At 39.3% G+C, this 22,111-nt stretch overlaps 1 protein-coding gene across 1 annotated transcript; it reads left to right on the plus strand.

Annotated features, from left to right (window-relative positions):
• Positions 1 to 6,734: 6,734 nt before the first annotated feature.
• LOC107813677 (uncharacterized) lies at positions 6,735 to 7,490 on the plus strand. Its single transcript, XM_016638964.2, has one exon. It carries the CDS (start codon positions 6,735 to 6,737, stop codon positions 7,488 to 7,490), a length of 756 nt encoding a protein of 251 aa, XP_016494450.2.
• Positions 7,491 to 22,111: the final 14,621 nt, after the last annotated feature.

Here is a 22,111-nt window from a genome sequence, read left to right on the forward strand (position 1 = left end):
GGAGCTTATTTGACATGAGTTGGACTTTCGGTTTGAGAGTTATGAACTTTGAGAGTTCTTGATGAAAATGTTGAGTTTTGAGGTTTAATTCATGATTTTACATGTTATTTTGATGATGTGATCGTACGAATAAGTCAGTGGGATGTTTTTGAGGTTGTGTGTATATTTGGTTTGGAGTCCCGAGGGCTCGGGTGAGTTTCGGGTAGGTTCCGAGTTGTCTTAGGCTTAAACATGGCTATTGGAGGTTCAGAAAATTATAGCTCTCTGAACCTGCTAGTGCGGTCCGTACTGCTTTTGTGCTGTCCGCACTGGTGGTTGTGCGGCCGCAGTGGATCTTGTATGGTCCGCACAGGTTCACTGGTGACTGTGCGGCCGCAGTTGATTTTGTGCGATCCGCACAGTGAGTCTGAGAGGCTGTGCGGCCGCAATTAATTTTGTGCGGACCGCACAGGGAGTCTGAGAGGCTGTGTGGCTGCAGTTGATTTTGTGTGGTATGCACAGGGAGTCTGAGAAGAGTATATTTAGACAGAATTTTCAGTTATTTTTCATTTTTCAAAACTCCAAAAACATAAGAGGCGATTTTTCAAATAACTTTTCTTCTCCAAAACGTTGGTAAGTGATTCCTAACTCATTTTCTTCACTCCTTAACATCTTTTAACATGATTTTAACTCAAAATCAATGATTTTCATGGAAAATTGGGTGTTTTGGGTAGAACTTAGGTTTTTTCAATAATTGGGGATTTGGACCTCGATTTGAGGTCCGATTTCAAAATAAATTATACATTTGAGTTCGTGGGGAAATGGGTAAACGGGTTTTGGTTTGAACCTCGGGTTTTGACCATGTGGGCCCGGGGGCAATTTTTGACTTTTTGGGTAAAACTTTGGAAAATTCATTTTAATGCATTCAAATTGATTCATTTAGCGTTTATTGATGTAATTAAGTAACTTGTGACTAGATACGAGAGAATTGGTGGTGGAATCAAGGGGTAAAGCTATAATTGAATCGTGAATTGTGTTTGTAGCATCGAGGTAACTGTTTGGTCTAACCTTAGCTTGAGGTATTAGGAGTTGAGTCTTACTTGCTATGTGGTAATTGTTGAGTACGACGAATAGGCATGGTGACGAGTATCTATACGTTGGTGTCTAGCATGCCCGTGAGTCATTATATTGTGATTATCATTACTTTATTGTATATTTCATGCCTTGGTTATGGTTTCTAATTGTTGTATAAATTTTGTGGAAAGAATTGTGACCTATGAACATTGAGGAGCGTTGGCTCAAGTTGTATAACAAATTTTGAAAGTATAAGTGACAATTGAACTTCTAGAGCATCGGCTCGAGTTGTAAAGTGAATTTTGAAATAAAAGTGAGAAAGAGAAGAGATCATTATGTTGTCACCCTTGTCGGGCTATTGTTGATTTATTTGTCATCTCCCTTGCTGGAATATGGATGTTATTGATGTTGTTCCTTTGTCGGGATTTAATTGTTGACTTGTTGCCCCCTTGCTGGGATTCTCATTGCAAATTTTCTTTATTTCCTTGCCCTCTTGTTTGTGATTGTTAATTTGGGTGAGGAAGAGAGTTAAAGCACGAAGGGTGATGCCGTGCATTGTTTATTTTTGTAAGGAAATAGTGTAAAACACGAAGGGTGATGCCGTGTATTATTGTGAGGAAAGAGTGTAAAGCATGAAGGGTGATGTTGTGCCGCACGATGTACCATTCCGTGCTAATTTTATTGATTATATGGTGAGGAAAGAGAGTAAAAGCACGAAGGGTGATGCCATGCACATTTTTATTATATGATTGCTTTGGTGAGAGCGAGAGTAAAAACACGAAGGGTGATGCCGTGCATTTGTTGATTTCTGATTCTTTGTTGATATCCAAGTTATATTGTTTCTTTCATTACTTGATGTCTTTCTATTCGGAATTGTTATCTCCCCCACACCATGCTTCCCCTCCCATATTGACTGGTTATTTATGTATTTCTTTCCGCTATATATGTATTTGAACTGCATAGGTTATTTGGTAGTCTGGTCCTAGCCTCGTCACTACTTCGCCGAGGTTAGGCTAGGCACTTACCAACATATGGGGTCGGTTGTGCTGATACTACACTCTGCACTATGTACAGATCCCGGAGCAGCTTTTGGACCGTAGTGCGGAGGTTACCTTCAGTTCACGCGGAGATCCAAGGTAGACCTGCAGGTGTCTGCAAGCCCTGGCGTCTCCCTTTATCCCTACTTTCCCGTTTCATTTTCCTTACATTCAGAAATAGTGTATTATTATTTCTTTAGACTTTGTATGTAGTAAATCTTAGACCGTCTGTGATACTGTGAAACCATGTTTTAGGTGGTTGAGACTTAAGCAATTGTAATAGACTCAGATTTTAGATGTTTAAATGTTATATTCCGCTTAATTATTTAAAGTTCCGCAGTTTTTTCTGTTATCGCCTTATATTTGTTAAAAAGAATTAATTTGATAATGAAGTAAGTAGTTAAGGATTGGCTTGCCTAGCTCTCATTAGTAGGCGCCATCACGACTCCCGAGGGTAGAAAATCCGATTCGTGACAATTTTGGAGATTAAGATTCTAAAATGCAAATATAGTATTTTATTTCTTAATAAATTTAGTCCACAGGAAAAATATTAATGATGTGGTAGTATTTTTATTAATTCAATAAGCCTCTATAATTCTTATATTATGTCAAGATGAATTCAAATAGTTCTCAAAAAGTTAATCAGATTTGCTAACCAACTTGAACAATCAGATAGAATATGACAAAATAAATTCAAAAAGTTCTTAAAAACTCAATCAGATTTATAATCCAATTTGAATAATCAGATTCACTGCCCAATTCAATAAGTGTCTACAATGACTTTGACCAAATTGACCAAATAAATTCAAATAGCTCTCAAAAAGTTGATTAGATTTGACATCCAATTCGAACAATCTGATTCACTACAAAATTGAAGTAGGCCATTAAATTCTGATACATATAGTATTTTATGGAGTAGTTTTCTTACAAAAGAAAAATATTTGTAGTTAGTTTGTGTTAGAAGTTTTTTATTTTTTATTTTGGGATGTGAAATACGTTAAGTCCCCTCTGTACTAGGGGTGCACATAGATCGGATTGGTTCGAATTTTATAATTATGAAATCAAATTAATTGTGTCGGATTTTTAAATCTATAAACCAAACCAAACTATTAAAATCGGGGTTTTCAATCTTGATTTTTCTCGGATTTTTTGACTTTTTGGATTTTCGATTTTTTTTCGGTAAAGTCTTTATAGCACAAAATATGTAACTTGTGATCCAAGTATTTCTTAGATACAACTATATATTGTATTTTTCAAGAAAATAACACAATAATATGAGATAAGTCATAGCATTATACTAAAATATTCAATAACAAAGATAATAAAATTGCGTAAAGCAGTATTGCTAATTAATAAGCCATAATGAAAATTAACATAATCTAAAAATACTATATAGGTCATGCTAAAATAAGTATAGATAATAAGTACTATTAATTACATAACTAAGCAATAATTGTGATGACCCAAAGGGTCATCTTTTGTTTTTGAATCCGATTCCATATATTCTGAGGTCTTAAAAACCTAATTTTCCTGCTCCTCAATTTGCGTGCGCAGTCCGAGCATGCCTTCGGAAAGCCTTATATGAAAATTTTAAAAAAATATTGAGTTTTGCCTTTAAAATTAATTTAAGTTGACTTCGGTCAACAATTTGTATAAACGGACCCGGACCCATGATTTGACGGTTCCGGAGGGTCCGTAGTAAAATATGGAACTTGGGCATATGCCCGGAATTGAATTCCGAGATTCTTAGCCCGAGAAATAAATTTTTGAAGAAAATTGTTAAACTGAAAATATAATAGTTTATGGAAATTTCACTCAAACACACAAAAAAATATTTACCTGGGCAACTCTCTGCCTTCTCTCTAGGTAGAGAAGGAATAGTAATTTCGTCATCATTTTCCGGTCATAAATCCGGAATCCGGTGGTGGAACTTACCAAACTTGGTGTCAAAAGATACATAATTTCCTTACGAATAATTTTCAATTGGTTTCAACTTCAGATCTATAGTCAATTTTTGTAGATCTTAATTTCATTTTCACGAGTTACTGTAGCATACAGTTTTCTTCATTCAATTCTAGCAACTCGGCTAAATCCAGCGCTACTGTTTTTAGGATTCATGAAAGTGTTCTCTTCTCTTCTAAGATTGGTTTGATTTCTAAGATTCATTTTTGGATTCACAGCCATACGCAGTAAGTAAAGGGAAGTTAGTTCAAATTACAGTAGCATCGTTTACTTGCAAAGCTCCTGTGTCATGTAAGTATAGTGCTAAAGAATTACAACTGTAATGGACACACTGGAAGGTGGCCAGCCACATTTAGAGGCTGTGCTGCCTAAACAATCTCCTCCAAACTTGGCACAAGCATCAGGGAACACAAATAACAACAAACAACCGATGGATTACTCCAAATTTCTGAAACCTTGCACTTTAAATGCTACAATGCAAGAGCAACAGGAAGTTGAGCCAATTCCTATTCGTCCACCTACAATACTGAATGGAGAACATGTTATTCAATTCACAGAAGCAGAAGTAGAAAGGATGGATATCATCGAAGGATTACAATATGCAATAGTTGGTAAATGTTCTTATGGAAGCCCAGAAATTCAACAACTGCGTAAGTTAATACCAATTCAATGCGGTATTAAAGGTGAATGTAACATTGGTTTTTTAAGGGATAGACATATTTTAATTAGAATGACGTTAAGGCAGGACTATCTTCATTTCTCATCAAAAACTCATTACATAAAGGATGGCTATCAATATCAACTTAGGCCGTTGATTTATGACTCAAAGTTTAGAGCAGATGAAGAAACACCCAAGGCAATGGCTTGGATTTCATTCCCAGGTCTATTGCCAACCTGTTTTGTAAAGGAATGCCTCTTCTCCTTAGCTTCAGCAGTAGGTAAACCTATGCATCTAGACATGGCAACAATTAACAAAACTAGACCTAGTTGTGCTAGGGTGAAGGTACTAGTTGACTTAACTGTAGATCTGCCTAAAAAGGTGAGGATGGACATAGTCAACGAAGCTAACGGAACAACAAGAACTGAATGGGTGAGAATACAATATGACCTGCTGCCTAAATATTGCAGACATTGTAAACTTCAAGGGCATGATCAATTTGAATGCTGGAGAATACACCCTGAACTATATGTGGAGAAGGAGAATGACAACCATGCAGATACAACTAAGAAGCAGGACATAGGGAACTTACAGCCTATAATGATGTTATCTAGTGGAAAGGTCGTGGGTAATGTGAATGTTACAGCAAAAGAGCAATGGAAGGAAGTGAAGGACAACAGAGTTAGAAATGTAGTAAATCAAAATACTAGTCTCACTAATAATGAAATGGAGATGGCACCACCTAAGTAGTTTGAAAATAATAAGAACAAGGAGGGTACAAGCACTGTAGAGAGACAAGTAGAAGCACAAAACAACAATGATAAGGATTTGGAGGCAGTAGACAATGAAGATAATGATCATGTTCAAGTAGCTAACAAGTTTGAAATATTACAAGGGATGGATGAAGAGGAAGAACCTGTTAATCAATTGGCAATGGTGGCAGCTAATGTAGCAACAAACATTTCAGCACTTCATAACCAAGAATCTACAAGGCAAAAACAAAAGAATATGGTCAATAATTGGGAAAAGTTAAATCCAACAGCACAAGCTTTTCATCTTAACTCATCGGGGATTATTTCGAATAATGGTCTAGACAATGGAAAGGAGGCATCAAAATCAAAAAACGATACCGCACAATGGGTAGAAAGAAGCTTCAAGGATAAAACAGGAGAAGGAATTATGAAGATCAATAAACCATGCCAGGAAATCCCATCACAAGATACATTAGTGAACAAGGTACTTAATAAAAATCCAAATTCTCAAGCAGAAGGGTCAAAATCGTCTCCATTTAAAGAAAGAGTGCAAGAATGTGGAGGCAGGCTATGGGAGGCACAAAGGGAATACGATTCATAGGAGAACGAAGTACCACTAGGAGCACAAGCTGATGATGAACCCAATGAGAATGACAAAGAAGAAGATGAGCAAAGTGTAAATGGAGAGATTCATGCCAATGACAACAATACAACTGGTTTTCATTTAATAAAGGAAGGATCAAAAAATGTTGAGCACATCAATAATTTTCAGACAGCAGAAGTCACAGAAATTAGCAACTATGAAGGAAGAGGCCCAGAGGTAAATGATCCTGGAGGAACAGAAGAAGATCAACTTCAGAAATTACAAGAAGATACACAAGGACACATCACAACAGAGAAGGAGAAACAACCAAAACAAAAAACAGAAATAGTATATATTACTGGTACATTGGAGAAAAATCAGGTGCAGCTATTAAAAAGAGGAGAAGAGAAAGCCTTGGTCCCTAAAAAGAATGCATTGGGACCTACATCAGCAGCGAAGGAAGACAATGAAGAGGGAGAAGAACCTGGTAAAACAGGATACGACATGGATTAAGAATCAACTACCCAACACCTTATGAATGCTGCAAGGAAAGGTGATCTATCACCTACGCAAGTGGAAAAGGCAAAATCAGTAGCAAAAGGTAAGAAGAAGCAACAAAAAGATAATTTTGCAGCACCAAAAGCTGGGGTGCACACAAGGAGAACGCTAACTAAATCCAACAATCAGTGATGAATGCTCTCATCTGGAATATAAGGTCAGTCAACACACAGCAGGTCTTTGAAAGGTTGACAAAGATGCATAAGCAAAATCACTATGATTTTGTAGGATTAATGGAGCCAAATCAACAAGCAAAAAAACTGGAAAGGTACAGAAACAAGATAGGACTTGCACAGGCAATTTCAAATGTATCAAACAAGATCTGGGCTTTTATAGATGAGGTATTTGAGGTAACTGTTATGTACAATATGGTGCAACAATTAACACTAAGATTGTTTCATACTGAAACGCATGTGGAGTTTGTCCTAACATTGATATACGCAAAATGTGATGCAATTGAGAGGATAGAATTATGGGACTCATTATATGCAATGGCAAGGGATATGGATGCATCATGGCTTGTAGGAGGTGATTTCAATGTAATATGGGACGAAGAAGAGAAGTTTGGTGGGTTACCTGTGTCACTGAATGAAATTGATGATTTTCGACACTGCATCAACACTTGCAATCTATTCGACCTTGGATTTAAAGGCAGCATATTTACATGGTGGAATGGGAGAGCAGAAGAAGACTGTATATTCAAAAGACTAGACAGATGTTTGGCAAATGGTGAGTTCCACCAAATATTTCCAGGAATAGAGGTGCAACATTTGTCAAAGACTGGCTCTGATAATAGTCCAATGTATCTGAAGTGTGATTTTGAGACTCCACCTATAAAAAAACCTTTTATGTTCTTGAATATTTTGGGTGGAACATGCGACTTTTAAAGATGTGGTGAAAGAAAATTGGTCTGCTGATTTCAGTGCAAACCCTTTTATTCTTTTTAATCACAAGTTAAAAAAATTAAAGAAGGCCCTATTATTGTGGAGTAAGGCTACATTTGGAGATATTTTCCAAAAGATAGCAAGTATGGAAGAGGTAGTGATGGTTCATGAAGCAGAATTTGAAGCAAATCCTACAGGGATGAACAGGGAAAGACTACAAAAGGTTCAGGCAGAATTGATCAAATGTCTGGCACTAGAGGAGAAATATTGGCAACAAAAGGCAGGCATGACTTGGTTCAAGGAAGGGGATAGGAACACAAAGTTCTTCCACGCACAAGTGAGAGGTAGGAGGAAGAGACTTAAACTTAACAGAATTTAAAACAGAGGAGGAACCTGGATTGAAGAAGAACAAGAAATTGCAGAAGAGGCTATCAAATTCTACGAGGAACAGTTCACAGAAGCAGCTACTCCTGCATCATTTGATATCGTAGAGCATGTTCCTAATCTGATTAACTCTGAGCAGAATGCAGAATTGATTAAACAACCAACAAAAGAGGAGGTTAAAGTGGCAGTACTTGGACTTAATTGTGATAGTGCTGGGGGGCCAGATGGTATGACAGGAAAATTTTATCATTCTTGTTGGGACTTAATATGGGATGACATGTACGACATGGTGAGGGCTTTTTTCAATGGTCATGAGCTACCCAAGTGTGTAACACACACAAACCTAGTTCTTCTTCCAAAGAAAAAAGAAGTTACCACCTTTTCTGATTTAAGACCAATAAGCCTCAGTAATTTTTCTAATAAGGTTATATCAAGGGTGGTACATGAAAGGCTAGTGAAATTTCTCCCAAGTCTGATATCGGAGGAACATGCAGGTTTTGTTAAGGGAAGGAATATAGTAGAAAACATCCTTCTAACTTAGGAAATAGTGACGGACATTAGACTTAGAACTAAGGCTGGACCTAATGTCATCCTGAAACTAGATATGACCAAAGCTTATGATAGAATATCTTGGCTATTTCTAACCAAGGTACTGAGAAAAATGGGATTCACAGAAAGATTGATAGGGATTGTCTTTGGATTAGTTTCAAACAATTGGTATTCTATTCTAATAAATGGTCAAGCTCATGGGTTCTTTAAGTCCTCAAGGGGAATAAAACAAGGTGATCCTGTATCTCCAACTTTGTTTATATTGGCAGCAGAAGCATTATCTAGGGGTCTCAATGCACTACATACTAACCTGTATTTTAGTGGATTTGGGATGCCAAAGTGGAGTCCAAAGATCAATCATTTGGCGTATGCAGATGACATGATTATTTTCTCATCCTCAGATGAAACATATCTGATGCTGATTATGCAAGTGGTGAAGGCATATGAAAATGCATCTGGGCAGCTTGTTAACAAGACCAAATCAGCTGTGTACCTACATCATTTAACAGACATGGAAGTGGTCAGCAAGGTGGAAAGGATCACAGGCATTCATAGGAATGATTTCCCTATCATATATTTAGGTTGTCCGATATTTTATGCAATGAGAAAGTTGGAATTCTATCAGCCCCTAATTACTAAGGTAATGGACAAACTGCAATCATGGCACGACAAGTTATTATCAGTAGGGGGCAGGGTAGTTCTTATATCCCATGTATTGCAAAGTATGCTAATGCATCTACTGTCAGCTATAAACCCCCCAAAGTATGTGATAAATAGGTTGCACAAATTGTTTGCTCAGTTTTTCTGGAGCAGCACTGTAGGAGGAACTAGTAGACATTGGGCTTCATGGAATACCTTATGCATGCCAGTTGAGGAAGGAGGAATAGGTTTCAGGTCACTGCATGATGTAACAAAGGCATTATTCAGCAAGTTGTGGTGGAATTTCAGAACAAAACCAAGCCTATGGAGCTCTTTCGTATGTCAGAAATACTGTAAAAAATTAAATCCTGTAATTGTTCCGTGGAAAAGGGGGTCTCACATCTGGAGAAAAATGTTGGAATGCAGAGATCTGATTGAACATCAAATCCTTTGGCAAACAAAAATGGGATCCTCATTATTTTGGTATAAAAACTGGACAGGTCTTGGGGCACTATATTTTTTAGTTCCTCAGGACTTTGGAATTAATGAAAATGTACATAATGTACATGATGTTACCTTAGATGGTGAGTGGGATGTGGACAGGCTATTTGAAATACTTCCTGAAGAGTTAGCAGTACACATTCTGGAGAAAATCAAACCACCTTCAACAATGCGGGTTCTTGACAGGCCCTTTTGGATGCTGGAAACAAGAGGATATTTCAGTATTAAGTCAGCATGGGAGTATACGAGAAGAAGAGACGAACCAAGAAAAGCTTATAGAATGATTTGGGTAAAAGGACTGCCTTTTAAAATAGCATTTTTCATGTGGAAAGTATGGAAAGCAAAGCTACCTTTAGATGATTTCTTGAAAAGGGTTGGTTACTGCATGCCATCAAAATGTTGGTGTTGTGTACAGCCTGACGAGGAATCTCTTCAGCACTTGTTTTTTAGATCAGAAACTGCAAAGACAACTTGGAAGTATTTTCTATCAAGGGCAGGAATAGATGTGGAGGGACTTACATTGCACCAAGCAATCACAAAATGTTGGACTGCAAATGTGTGCTTAAGATTAAAACCAGTAATGCAAGCACTCCCCTCATGTGTAGTCTGGGAACTTTGGAAAAGAAGAAATAGTATGAAGTATGGGGATGCGGTGACAACTAGCAGGGTAATTTATCAAGTTTCATCAAATATACAGGCTTTGGTGAAAGTGAGAAAGCCTGGGATGGACATGGTACCTCACAAATGGCAAGATCTATTAGCTATGATGGAAAACTTCACTCCTAAACTTAAGGTTACAAAAGTCATGTGGGAATTTCCAAGTGCAGGATGGCTAAAAGTTAATACGGATGGTGCATCGAGAGGAAATCCAGGCAGGAGCTCAATAGGTTTTTGTATAAGAAATGAAAAGGGTGACATAGTTAAGTCAGTAGGGAAAGAGATTGAGGAGACAACAAACACAGTAGCTGAAGCGAAGGCCATGGTAGAAGCACTAAGGTTCTGCAGATCTCATCAATACTCACATGTATGGCTTCAAACTAACTCAATGTTATTAAAAAAGATTATGGATGGGATCTGGAAACCACCATGGATCATCTCTGAGAAGGTAGAGGAAATGATGCAACTTATGAGTGGGAGCAATTACACAGTTACTCATATTCATAGGGAAGGCAACAAACTGGCAGACCACTTGGCAAATTATGCTTTAGATTATGGAGAAATAGAATGCCAATAATTCTGCCATCTAGATGCACAAGGAAGGAGGTTGGTTAATGAAGATAAGCTGCAATGTCCAAATCTAAGGGTGAAGGTGAACAGGAGATAGGAAGCAAAGAAAAAAGGAAGTGCAAGAGACATAACTTATTCGACCACTATATTCAAATCCTAAGGGATGAGGATATAAGGGTTGGTATTTCTAACTTTCTTTTCTCTAATGCAGGTGCAACTACAATGCTTATGGCAATCCATGCTGCAACTTTCGAGATAATTGATGCAAAAGAGAAGAAAAACAACAATAATCGAGCACAACAACAAAGAATAATGGCATTGGCAACCCAACCAGCATGGGGTGAAAGCGTGCTTTCAGTTCATTGGATATACAACCAACATGGTGCAAAAGTGTTTTATATCACACGCATGGTTCAGTTACAAAAAGGATCTGGGAATATAAAATTGATTACTCTTCATGTCGAGCACAACAAGAAGCAAATGGCATTGGAAACACAACTAGCATGTACAACAAATATGTTTTCGAGAAAAGCAAGCAACAAAAAAGCATGCTTCAACACAATTTTTGAATTAAGAAGGCCTGGCAGAAAACATGCTGGTGAGCAAAGGAATAAAATAAAATGGAAAAGTAGAATGCACATGGAAAGTTATCTAGGATACATAAAAGCATGCAATACTCTAGGATAAAGGTAATATGGGATATATTTCTTTATGATACAACTATAGGTGGGGCTCACGTGCTCCCCACCACAAAGCTATCTTCATCAGCTCAATCGAGAAGGCAAAATGAATGCAGCAATGGGAAAAGAGGCCATGCGCGATAGAATGCTGATTCAAATAAGATGCTGATTTTGTGATTTTGGGGAGTGGAATTTACAGCACGAAATCGACACTAACTTCTGACGTGAATGCACGCGTAAAGAATATTAAAATCAGCAGCTGCAAAATAACAAGGGACAACGAGCACGGCAGCTACATCTAACTGTGCATTGGGGTTTTCGGAGTCGTAATTGAATGGGCACGCATGGGTTAAAAGGTGGAGCTCAACTGATCCCCAACACAATGCTGTCTTTAATACTCGGCTTCATCGATAACAAGGAAGAAGCAGAACTCGTCTCCATCACGAGCAGATGGCGTGCACAACTTAAGTGCACTCGTACATCAACAGCATGCGAACGGGTACCTAGAGGAGAATAGACAATGGAGGATGGAGGGAACCCGATATGGAAACAAAGTTAAGCATGCGTTAAACAAGGATCAAAGCAGTGTGAATTTCACATGCACATTCTTGGATGTAGAATTGTATTTCAAAGTTTAATTGCACTAAGGTGACATCAATGTTGAGTGTAATACTCAATTTTGATAATAGGATTCTTGATCATGACATTGTATTTCGTTTTCTATATGGTTATTAATAAAACTTGCGCTAGGCGTTTGCCTAGAGGACCAAAAAAAATAGTTTATGGAAATTGAATAATGTTTGAACTTGTTGGTATCGGACCCGTATTTTGGTTCCGAAGCCCGGTATAGATCCGTTATAATATTTAAACTTTATCTGTGAAATTTGGCAAGAAACGGAGTTTATATGACATGATTCGGACCCTCGGTTGTGAAAGTAGAAACTTTAAGTGTTCTTGAGAATTTTAGTAATTTTGATGCTATATCCGTAGTTTTAGATGTTATTCTAGCGACTTGATCGCCCAAGCAAGTTCATATGATGTGTTAAGACTTGTGTGCATATTTGGTTTGGAGCCCCGATGGCTTGTGTGAGTTTCGGATAGGCTACGGGATGTCTAAGCTTAGAAGAGACCTGGTGTAGGATAGTTGTAGAGTTGCAGGTCTCTGAACCTAAGAGTGTGGCCGCATAGTAAAATTCGCGGACCGCGGTGGAATTTCGCGATAGCGGCGGAGGGTTTCACTGACCACAGTGGGTAAGGCCAAATTTATGCGGCCACATCCAGTATTTCGTTGACTGCGGTAAGGTTCATGGTCGCATCTGGTATTTTGCGGGTCGCGTAATGGGTATCAGAGAGGGCTATTTAAACGGGACTTTTCATCAATTTCTCACTTTTTCAAAACCCTAAAACATAAGAGGCGATTTTTCAAATACTTTTTCTTACCCAAATCATAAGTAAGTTATTCTTAACTCATTTCTTTCACTCTTTACTGTTTATACAAGATTTCATCTTAGAATCTAAGGTTTTCATGGTGGAATTGAGGACTTTTGGGTAGAACTTAGGAATTTCGAAATTTGAGAATTTAAATCTCAAATTGAGGTCGGATTCCAAAACTAAGTGTATATCCGGGTTCGGCGGTGAATGGGTAATCGGGTTTTGGTCCGAATTTCGGGTTTGGACCAAGCGGGCCCGGGTGTTGACTTTTGTTGACTTTTTCAAAAATGACCTACGTTGAATTCCTTGCTATAGTGGGTAGTTCCTAAGGCTTAAATTGAATTGTTTGGTTGGTAATTTGCTAGATTCTATTGGTTCGAAGACTCGTCAAAAAGGAAAAGCTGTGATTGAGCTATGAGATCGGCTGTGAGATCGAGGTAAGTGTTGTGGCTAACCTTAACTTGAGCGATTAGGTGTTTTGCCTCATTTGCTGCTTGTTTAGTTGTTAATTACGACGTATATGTGTGAAGATGAGTATCTATACGTTGTTGTTGAGTCATAACATGCAAGTGAGTCTTATACTTGTGGTCGTTATGTTCCTTTATACGTATTGTTCCTGCTTAAACTAGTTATTACTCATGTTAAACAAGCCTTATTATGTTTTTTTCCTAGTTTGGATATTGGTTGAGTACTAGCTCTAGTTGAGATTTCTATTGTAAAATTTAATGATAAAAGGAAGTTGTTTGATTGTGATGCCCTTGCCGGGTTGTTATTATTTCTTTATTTCTTATGGTGAGGAAGAGTGATAAAGCATGAAGGGTGATGTCGTGCACATTTCTATTATTCATATGGTGAGGAAGAGTGATAAAGCACGAAAGGTGATGCCGTACACATTTCTATTATTCATATGGTGAGGAAGAGTGATAAAGCATGAAAAGTGATGTCGTGCACATTTCTATTATTCATATGGCGAGGAAGAGTGATAAAGCACGAAGGGTGATGCCGTGCAAATTTCTATTATTCATATGGTGAGGAAGAGTGATAAAGCACGAAAGGTGATGCCGTGCACATTTCTATTATTCATATGGTGAGGGAGAGTGATAAAGCACAAAGGGTGATGTCGTACACTTTTCTATTATTGATTGCATGGTGAGGATTGAGAGTAAAAGCACGAAAGGTGGCGTCGTGTATTTTCTATTTGCTGTGTTTACTTGTTGTCATATGTTCAAGTGTACTAGCTGCTTGGATTCCTTTACTATTGTGATTCTATATATTGGAACCTCCATAGTATGTTTCCCCTTCCCATTCATTTCTACTTTGTTTTTATTAATTGTTAATCTGTTAGTATATTGTTTAACTACACAGGTTTATGTTGCTTGTCGTGTCCTAGCCTCGTCACTACTTTGCCGAGGTTAGGCTCGGCACTTACCAGTACATGGGGTCAGTTGTACTGATATGGCACTTTGCACTTTCTGTGTAGATCCCAGTACTGGACCATACTGATCAGAGTTGGGGTTGCTGCCTTCAGTCCACAGGACACCCAAAGTAGATTTGCCGACGTTCACAGACCCTGGAGTCCCCTTCCCTCTATCGTAGTTCCTATTTTCTTTCATGTCGAAAAACAAATGTATTTTCCTTTAAACTAGTATTTGTAGAAATTCTTAGACGTTCGTGGATTGTAATACTAGATCATTGGGGTAGTCATGTTTTAGAGTTTTGAACTATTATAAAATTTACCCTCTTTATAGCAGTTTAGATTTAATTATTATTTATTACTATTTTGGTTAATGATTAACGTGTTAGAACCTTATCTGTTAGCTTGCCTAACATTCAAGAGTTCGGCGCCATCACGATCCTGCCGGTAAAACATTTGGGTCGTGATAAGTTGGTATCAGAACACTAGGTTGCCTAGGTCTCACAATTCACGAACAAGCTAGGTAGAGTCTGAGGGATCAGTACGGAGACGTCTGTGCTTATCCTTCAGAGGCTACAGAGTTTAGGAATAACTTCACATCTATTATTCTCTGTCGTGCGGTTTGATTTCTCAATGCTAGTTGAACTTCTACTCTATTCTTTTGCAGATGGCAAGAACACGTACTGTTTCATCAGCTGATCAGCAGCCCGAGACCCTAGTGGCAGCACTTATGAGGGGCAGAGGATGAGGCCAAGGTCGAGCTAGAGGCTAAGGCAGGGGCAGCGCTCAGCTCAGATCTTAAGCAGCAACATCAGCGTTGGAGCCTCAGGTAGAGTTTGATGATGAGATTCCGGCCCAGACCATCCCAGCAGAGCCAGCTCAGGTTCCAGAGGGGTTCATCGCTTCCCCGGTACTCCAGGATGCTCTGGTCTGTCTAGTAGGCCTTATGGAGAGTGTCACTTAGGCAGTCCTACTTCCTGTAGCACCAGTCATCTCTCGGGCTGGGGGAGGAGCACAGACTCCCGTTACTCACACTCCGGAGCAGATGGCTCCCTAGTTTCAGACTCTAACGGCTCAGCCAGTTGGGGTAGTTCCACCGGGTGTTAAGGCACAGACCGACGATGGATCAGCCATGTCTTCTAATGCCTTGTGGAGATTGAACAGGTTCACCAAGCTTTTTACTACTACCTATAGCGGTACATCTTTAGAGGATCCCCATGACTATTTGGACAGTTTTTACGAGGTTCTACGGAACATGGGGATAGTGGAGACCAATAGAGTCGACTTTGCTGCATTTTGTCTGATAGGTTTCGCCAAGAAGTGGTGGAGGGATTATTGTTTAGCCAGACCAGCTGGGTCGCCTGCTTTGACTTGGGACCAGTTCTCTCAGCTACCGTAGGCGGTTCGAGCATCTTCAACAGGGTTCTATGACTGTCACCCAGTACGAGACGAGGCTTATTGATTTGTCTCATCATGCTCTTCTTATACTCCCCATCGAGAGAGATAGGGTGAGAATGTTTATTGAGGGACTCGCTCAGCCTATTAAATTGCAGATGGCTAAGGAGACAGGGAGAGAGATTTCTTTTTAGGATGCGGCCAATATGGCTAGTTAGGTTGAGATGGTTCTAGTTTAGGGGAGTGGTCAGGGGTTTGACAAGAGGCATCGTCATTCTGGCAGGTTCAGTGGTGCCTCATCTGGAGGTAGGGATTCTTTTGGTAGAGTCCATCCTCCCAAGCCGTTTCATTCAGCACTTCAAACTTCTCACGGTGCTCCAGGTGGTCATGGCCATCATATGCAGTATTCTGATCAGCTACCCTACAATGCACTATCAACTTCTATCAGTGCACCTCAGCTCTATAGTTTTCAGGGTGGTTACCTGACTGTCAGGGTCAGCAGCCGAAGTCTTGTTATACTTGTGGAGACCCGAGGCATATTGCTAGATTTTGCCCTTGAGCATCGAGCAGTTCTCAGCCTTAGGGTTCTCGTGCCGTGGTTCCGACACCAGGTGTTCCACCGCCCGCTCAGCCAGCTATAGGTAGGGGTCAGGCAGCTAGGGGTGGAGGTCAAGGTATTAGAGGTGGAGGTCAGGCCGCTAGAGGTGGAGGCCAGCCAGTAGGAGGCTGTCTCAGGGATGTAGTTCAGAGTGGTAGGGCCCAGCCCCAATGTTATGCCTTCCCAGCTAGGCCTGAGGCTGAGGCATCCAATACCGTTATCATAGGTAGAGTTTCAGTTTGTAGTAGAGTCGCTTCAGTTTTATTTGATCTAGGGTCTACATACTCCTATGTGTCATCTTATTTTGTTACGTATTTGGTTGTGCCTCGTGATTCTTTGAGTGCTCTTGTATATGTGTCGAACATCGGTGGGTGATTCTATTATTGTAGATCATGTCTATCGCTCGTGTGTGGTTATTATTTGGGGTCTTAAGACCCGTGTAGATCTCCTACTTCTTGATATGGTCGATTTTGATGTCATCTTGGGGATGGATTGGCTATCACCTTATCATGCCGTATTGGACTGTTACGCCAAGACCGTGAGCTTAGCCTTGCCAGGGTTTCTTTGGAGTGGATAGGGACTCTTAGTCATTCTACCAGTAGGGTCATTTCTTATATGAAGGCTCAGTGTATGGTCAAGAAGGGCTGTTTGGCTTATTTGGCTTATGTTCGCGATTCTAGTGCAGATATTCCTTCCAAGGATTTTGTATCAGTTGTTCGTGAGTTTCCAGAGGTATTTCCTGTAGACCTACCGGGGATTCCACCCGATAGGGATATTGACTTTTGCATTGATTTGGCTTCGGGCACTCAGCCCATTTCTATTCTGCCGTACCGCATGGCCCTGCCAGAGTTGAAAGAATTAAAGGAACAATTGCAAGATTTGCTTTATAAGGGCTTTATTAGACCTAGTGTCTCGCCTTGGAATGCGCCAGTGTTGTTTGTTAAAAAGAAGGATGGATCGATGAGGATGTGCATAGATTCTTGACAGTTGAACAAGGTCACCATCAAGAACAAGTATCCATTGCCGAGGATTGATGATTTATTTGATCAGCTTCAGGGTGCTAGGGTGTTTTCGTAGATTGATTTGAGGTCTGGCTACCATCAGTTGAGGATTAGGGCATCCGAAGTCCCTAAGACAACTTTTCAGATTCGGTACACGCATTATGAGTTTCTGGTGATGTCATTTGGGTTGACAAATGCACCAGTAGCATTCATAGATTTGATGAACCAAGTGTTCTGGCCCTATTTGTATTCCTTCGTGATTGTTTTTATTGATGATATCTTGATCTACTCCCGCAGCATAGAGGAGCATGAGCAGCATCTTCCATTCGTTCTTTAGACTCTGAGAGACAACCAATTATATGCTAGTTTTTGAAGTGTTTTGGTTGAGTTCAATTGCATTCTTGGGTCACATCATATTAGCAGAGGGTGTTCAAATGGATCCTAAGAAGATTGAGGCAGTTAAGGACTGGCCTAGACCCATATCAGCTATAGAGATCCGGAGTTTCATGGGTTTGGAAGGTTATTGTCGTCGGTTTGTGAAGAGGTTTTCATCTATAGCATCCCCGATAACCAGGTTGACCCAGAAGGGTACCCCGTTATGGTAGTCGGACAAGTGTGAGGCAAGCTTTCAGGAGCTCAAGACAGCTTTGACTACAACGCTGGTGTTAGTGTTGCCCACAGGTTCAGGGCCCTATACAGTGTATTGTGACGCATCTCGTAATGTGCTTGGTGCAGTGTTAATGCAGAATGGCAAGGTTATTGCATATGCTTAGAGGCAGTTGAAGATTCATGAGAAGAATTATCCAGTTCATGATTTGGAGCTAACAACCATTGTTCATGCGCTGAAGATTTGGAGGCATTATTTATATGGCGTGTTATGTGAGGCGTTCATGGATCACAAGAGTTTGCAATACTTGTTCAAGAAGAATGAGCTAAATTTGAGGCAGAGGAGGTGGTTGGAGCTATAGAAAGACTATGATATCACCATCTTGTATCATCCTAGGAAGGCCAATATGGTCGCCGATACTTTGAGTAGGAAGTCGGCTAGTATGGGTAGCCTTGCGTATATTCCAGTTGGTGAGAGACCGCTTGCTTTGGATGTTCAGTCTTTGGCCAATTAGTTCGTGAGGTTGGATGTTTTTGAGCCCAGTCGTATTTTAGCTTGTACGGTCGCTCGGTTTTCCTTATTTGAATGTATCAGAGATCGACAGTATGATGACCCTCATTTGTCTACCTTAAGGACACGGTGCGACACGGAGGTGCCAAGCAGGTTACAGTTGGAGATGACGGAGTTTTGAGGATGCAAGGTCTAGTTTGTGTACCTAATGTGGATGGACTTCGTGAGTTAATTCTAGAGGAGGCCTATTGTTCCCGATACTCTATTCATTCGGGCGCCACCAATATGTATCAGGACTTGTGGCAACATTATTGGTAGAGGAGGATGAAGAATGATATTGTTGCATATGTAGCTCGGTGTTTGAATTGTCAGCATGTAATGTACGAGCATCAGAGACCTGGTGGTTTGCTTCAGCAGATTGAGATTCCTGAGTGGAAGTGAGAGCGTATCACTATGGATTTTGTTGTTGGACTCCCACGGACTCAGAGGAAGTTCGATGCAGTATGGGTTATTATTATTGGTTGAGTACTGGCTCAAGTTTATATTTCTGTTGTGAAATTTATTAATGAAAGGAAGTTGTTTGATTGTGATGCCCTTGCAGGGTTTGTTATTATTTCTGTTATTTCATATGGTGAGGAAGAGTGATAAAGCACAAAGGGTGATACCGTGCGCATTTCTATTATTCATATGGTGAGGAAGAGTGATAAAGCACGAAGGGTGATGGCGTGTACATTTCTATTATTCATATGGTGAGGAAGAGTGATAAAGCATGAAGGGTGATCCCGTCCACATTTCTATTATTCATATGGTGAGTAAGAGTGATAAAGCACGAAAGGTGATGTCATGCACATTTCTATTATTCATATGGAAAGGGAGAGCGATAAATCACGAAGGGTGATGTCGTGCACGTTTCTATTATTGATTGCATGGTGAGGATTGAGAGTAAAAGTACGAAGGGTGGTGCCGTGCATTTTCTGTTTGTTGTGTTTACTTGTTGTCATCGGTTCAAGTGTACTAGCTGCTTAGATTCCTTTACTGCTGTGATTCTATATGTTGGAACCCCTATAGCATGTTTCCCCTCCCTGTTCATTTCTGTTTAGCTTTTATTACTTGTTATTCTGTTAGTATATTGTTTAACTGCACAGGTTTATGTTGTTTGTCGTGTCCTAGCCTCGTCACTACTTCGCCGAGGTTAGGCTCGATACTTACCAGTACATGGGGTCTGTTGTACTGATACTGCACTCTGCACTTTCTGTGTAGATTCCAATACTGGACCATACTGATCAGAGTTGGGGATGTTGCCTTCAGTCCACAGGAGACCCAAGGTAGATCTACCAGCGTTCGCAGACCCTGGAGTCCCCTTCCCTATATTAGTTCCTGTTTTCTTTCATTCCGAAAAATAGATGTATTTTCCTTTAAACCAATATTTGTAGAAATTCTTAGACGTTCGTGGATTGTGACACCAGATCAATGGGGTAGTTGTGTTTTAGAGTTTTGAACTGTTATAAAATTTCAGCACTTCATATCTGTTTAGCTTTAATTATTAATTACTATTGTTTTGATTAATGATTAATGCGTTAGAACCATATGTGTTGGCTTGCCTATCATTCAAGAGTTAGGCGCCATCACGATCCCGACGGTGAAAAATCCGGGTCGTGACATAAATAAAAAAATAAACTAAGTTATTTATTTTCATTATAAACCAATGTAAAATTAACAAAAAAATAGATATCCAACACTATCATCATGCCTAGTGTTGAATTGAATTTCTTTTATTAGCATTAGTATTGATTTGAACGTTGTTTGAGTTACTACATTTATGGGCTATAAAATTTATTTACCATTCAAGAATGTTAAGTCCAAACTTAAATAATATGTTAAAAGATAAAACAGTGAAAAAGTTTAAAAAATATTATAATAAATATTTATATGTATAAAATATTTTTAAAAATTGTATAAATGTATTATCGGATTTGTTTGGTTTAGGTTTGAATTTTTTAGTTAAATCCAAACCAAATAAGTTATAGTAGGATTTTCTTTTCCAATACCATACCAAATCAAACAAAACCACAATCGATTTTTCTTTTCCAATTTGACTCGGATTATCGATTTTGTATGGTTTTCGATTTTCTTTGTACACCCCTACTTTGTACAAACTCGTTTAGATAAAGAAGTTAACAAATGTGTGACACACTTGAAACTTGAAAATATATATGTAAGTCAATCTTAAGATGATGTAGATTAAGGGTCCACCAAACTATGTAGAGAACCTAGTTCTCTATCAGTTTCCTCGGTACACATCAGTAAGTAAAGAACACAACGATATTTATGTAGAAAACTCCCAGCTCACGAGATTAAAAACCACGACCTACACTGGTAAGATTTCAACTTCACTAACTGAGTAAACTTTAGATTACAACCTATTGCAATCTAGGAATTAAACTCTTAATCCCTCACCTACTTATAATAACTATATTGTGAGCCTCTTATAATAACTCTATTACAAAGCTAGCAACTTGACTACTCTAGTCAAAACAACCATAAAGATAATGGTTTAAAAAGTGTCCTATGTATGCTTATAAAAACCTGTATAAGAATTATAATTTAATAACATAAGACAAATATAGAACAATACTAAAGGACACACGATATAATCAATGCTGGGATATGGTCCTTTGTTCTGTTGCTGCTTTGTTCTTCAATGTCTCAGAGAGAATAAGAGCGGCTACACATTTGAAAGAATTCAATGTTTTGATTTTGAAATTGTGTGAAAACTCCCTTGCCTCATGTTGATAATATATGAGTGAGGTCATCAAATATGATGCAAGGGAGTGTCCCGGTACACAACACGCTTCAACAGTGCTGTTGTACTGTTGCGAGTACAGTGCAACAACTTTAACAACTGTAGTGTAATAACCCAGCCGATTGTTTTGAGATTTAGATCCCCGGACCGCTATTAAATGCTTCCCCCATATCAGTTTCTGCTATTGTAACTTGCCGGAAGGGTTCGTTTTGGGTTTTGGGACACTTAGTCCCTAAATGGAAACCTAATTCTTAAGATTTTGATTGTAGTTAGAACTGTGTGAAGACGATTTCGGAATTGAGTTCCGTCAACTCCGTTAGATCCCTTGGGTTATTTTGGCCTTAGGGGTGTGTCCGGATTGTATTTTAGAGGTTCGTAGCTCATTTAGGCTTGAAATGGCGAAAGTCGAATTTTTTGAGTTTTGGATCGGTAGTGAAAATTTTGATATTGGAGTTTCTATCTGATTTCGGAAGTTAGAGTAGGTCCGTAGTGTTGATTATGATATATGTGCAAAATTTAGTGTCAATCGGACGTGGTTTGATGGGTTCCGGCATAGGATGTGGAAATTTGAAGTTTCAAGTTCTTTAAGTTTGATTTGGAGGGTGATTCGTGATTTAAGTGTTGTTTTTGTGATTTGAGTGCTCGAATGAGTTTGTATGGTGTTCTAGGACTTGTTGGTATATTTGGTTGAGGTCCCAATGACCTCGGGTTAGTTTCAAGTGTTTAACGGATCAAATATTGAAGTTGTGTTGTTGTTGAAGTGATCCAACTTCTGGTGTTTTCGCACCTGCGGAGGGGAGACCGCAGGTGCAGGATTGCATGTGAGAAGGAGGAAGCGCAGAAGCGGAAAAATGGAGGAACTCCGGGGGTCATAGGTGAGTGGTG

The sequence above is a fragment of the Nicotiana tabacum genome, chromosome 18 (genome assembly GCF_000715075.1).
Source record: "Nicotiana tabacum cultivar K326 chromosome 18, ASM71507v2, whole genome shotgun sequence".
In the NCBI taxonomy this organism is placed as follows: Eukaryota; Viridiplantae; Streptophyta; class Magnoliopsida; order Solanales; family Solanaceae; genus Nicotiana; species Nicotiana tabacum.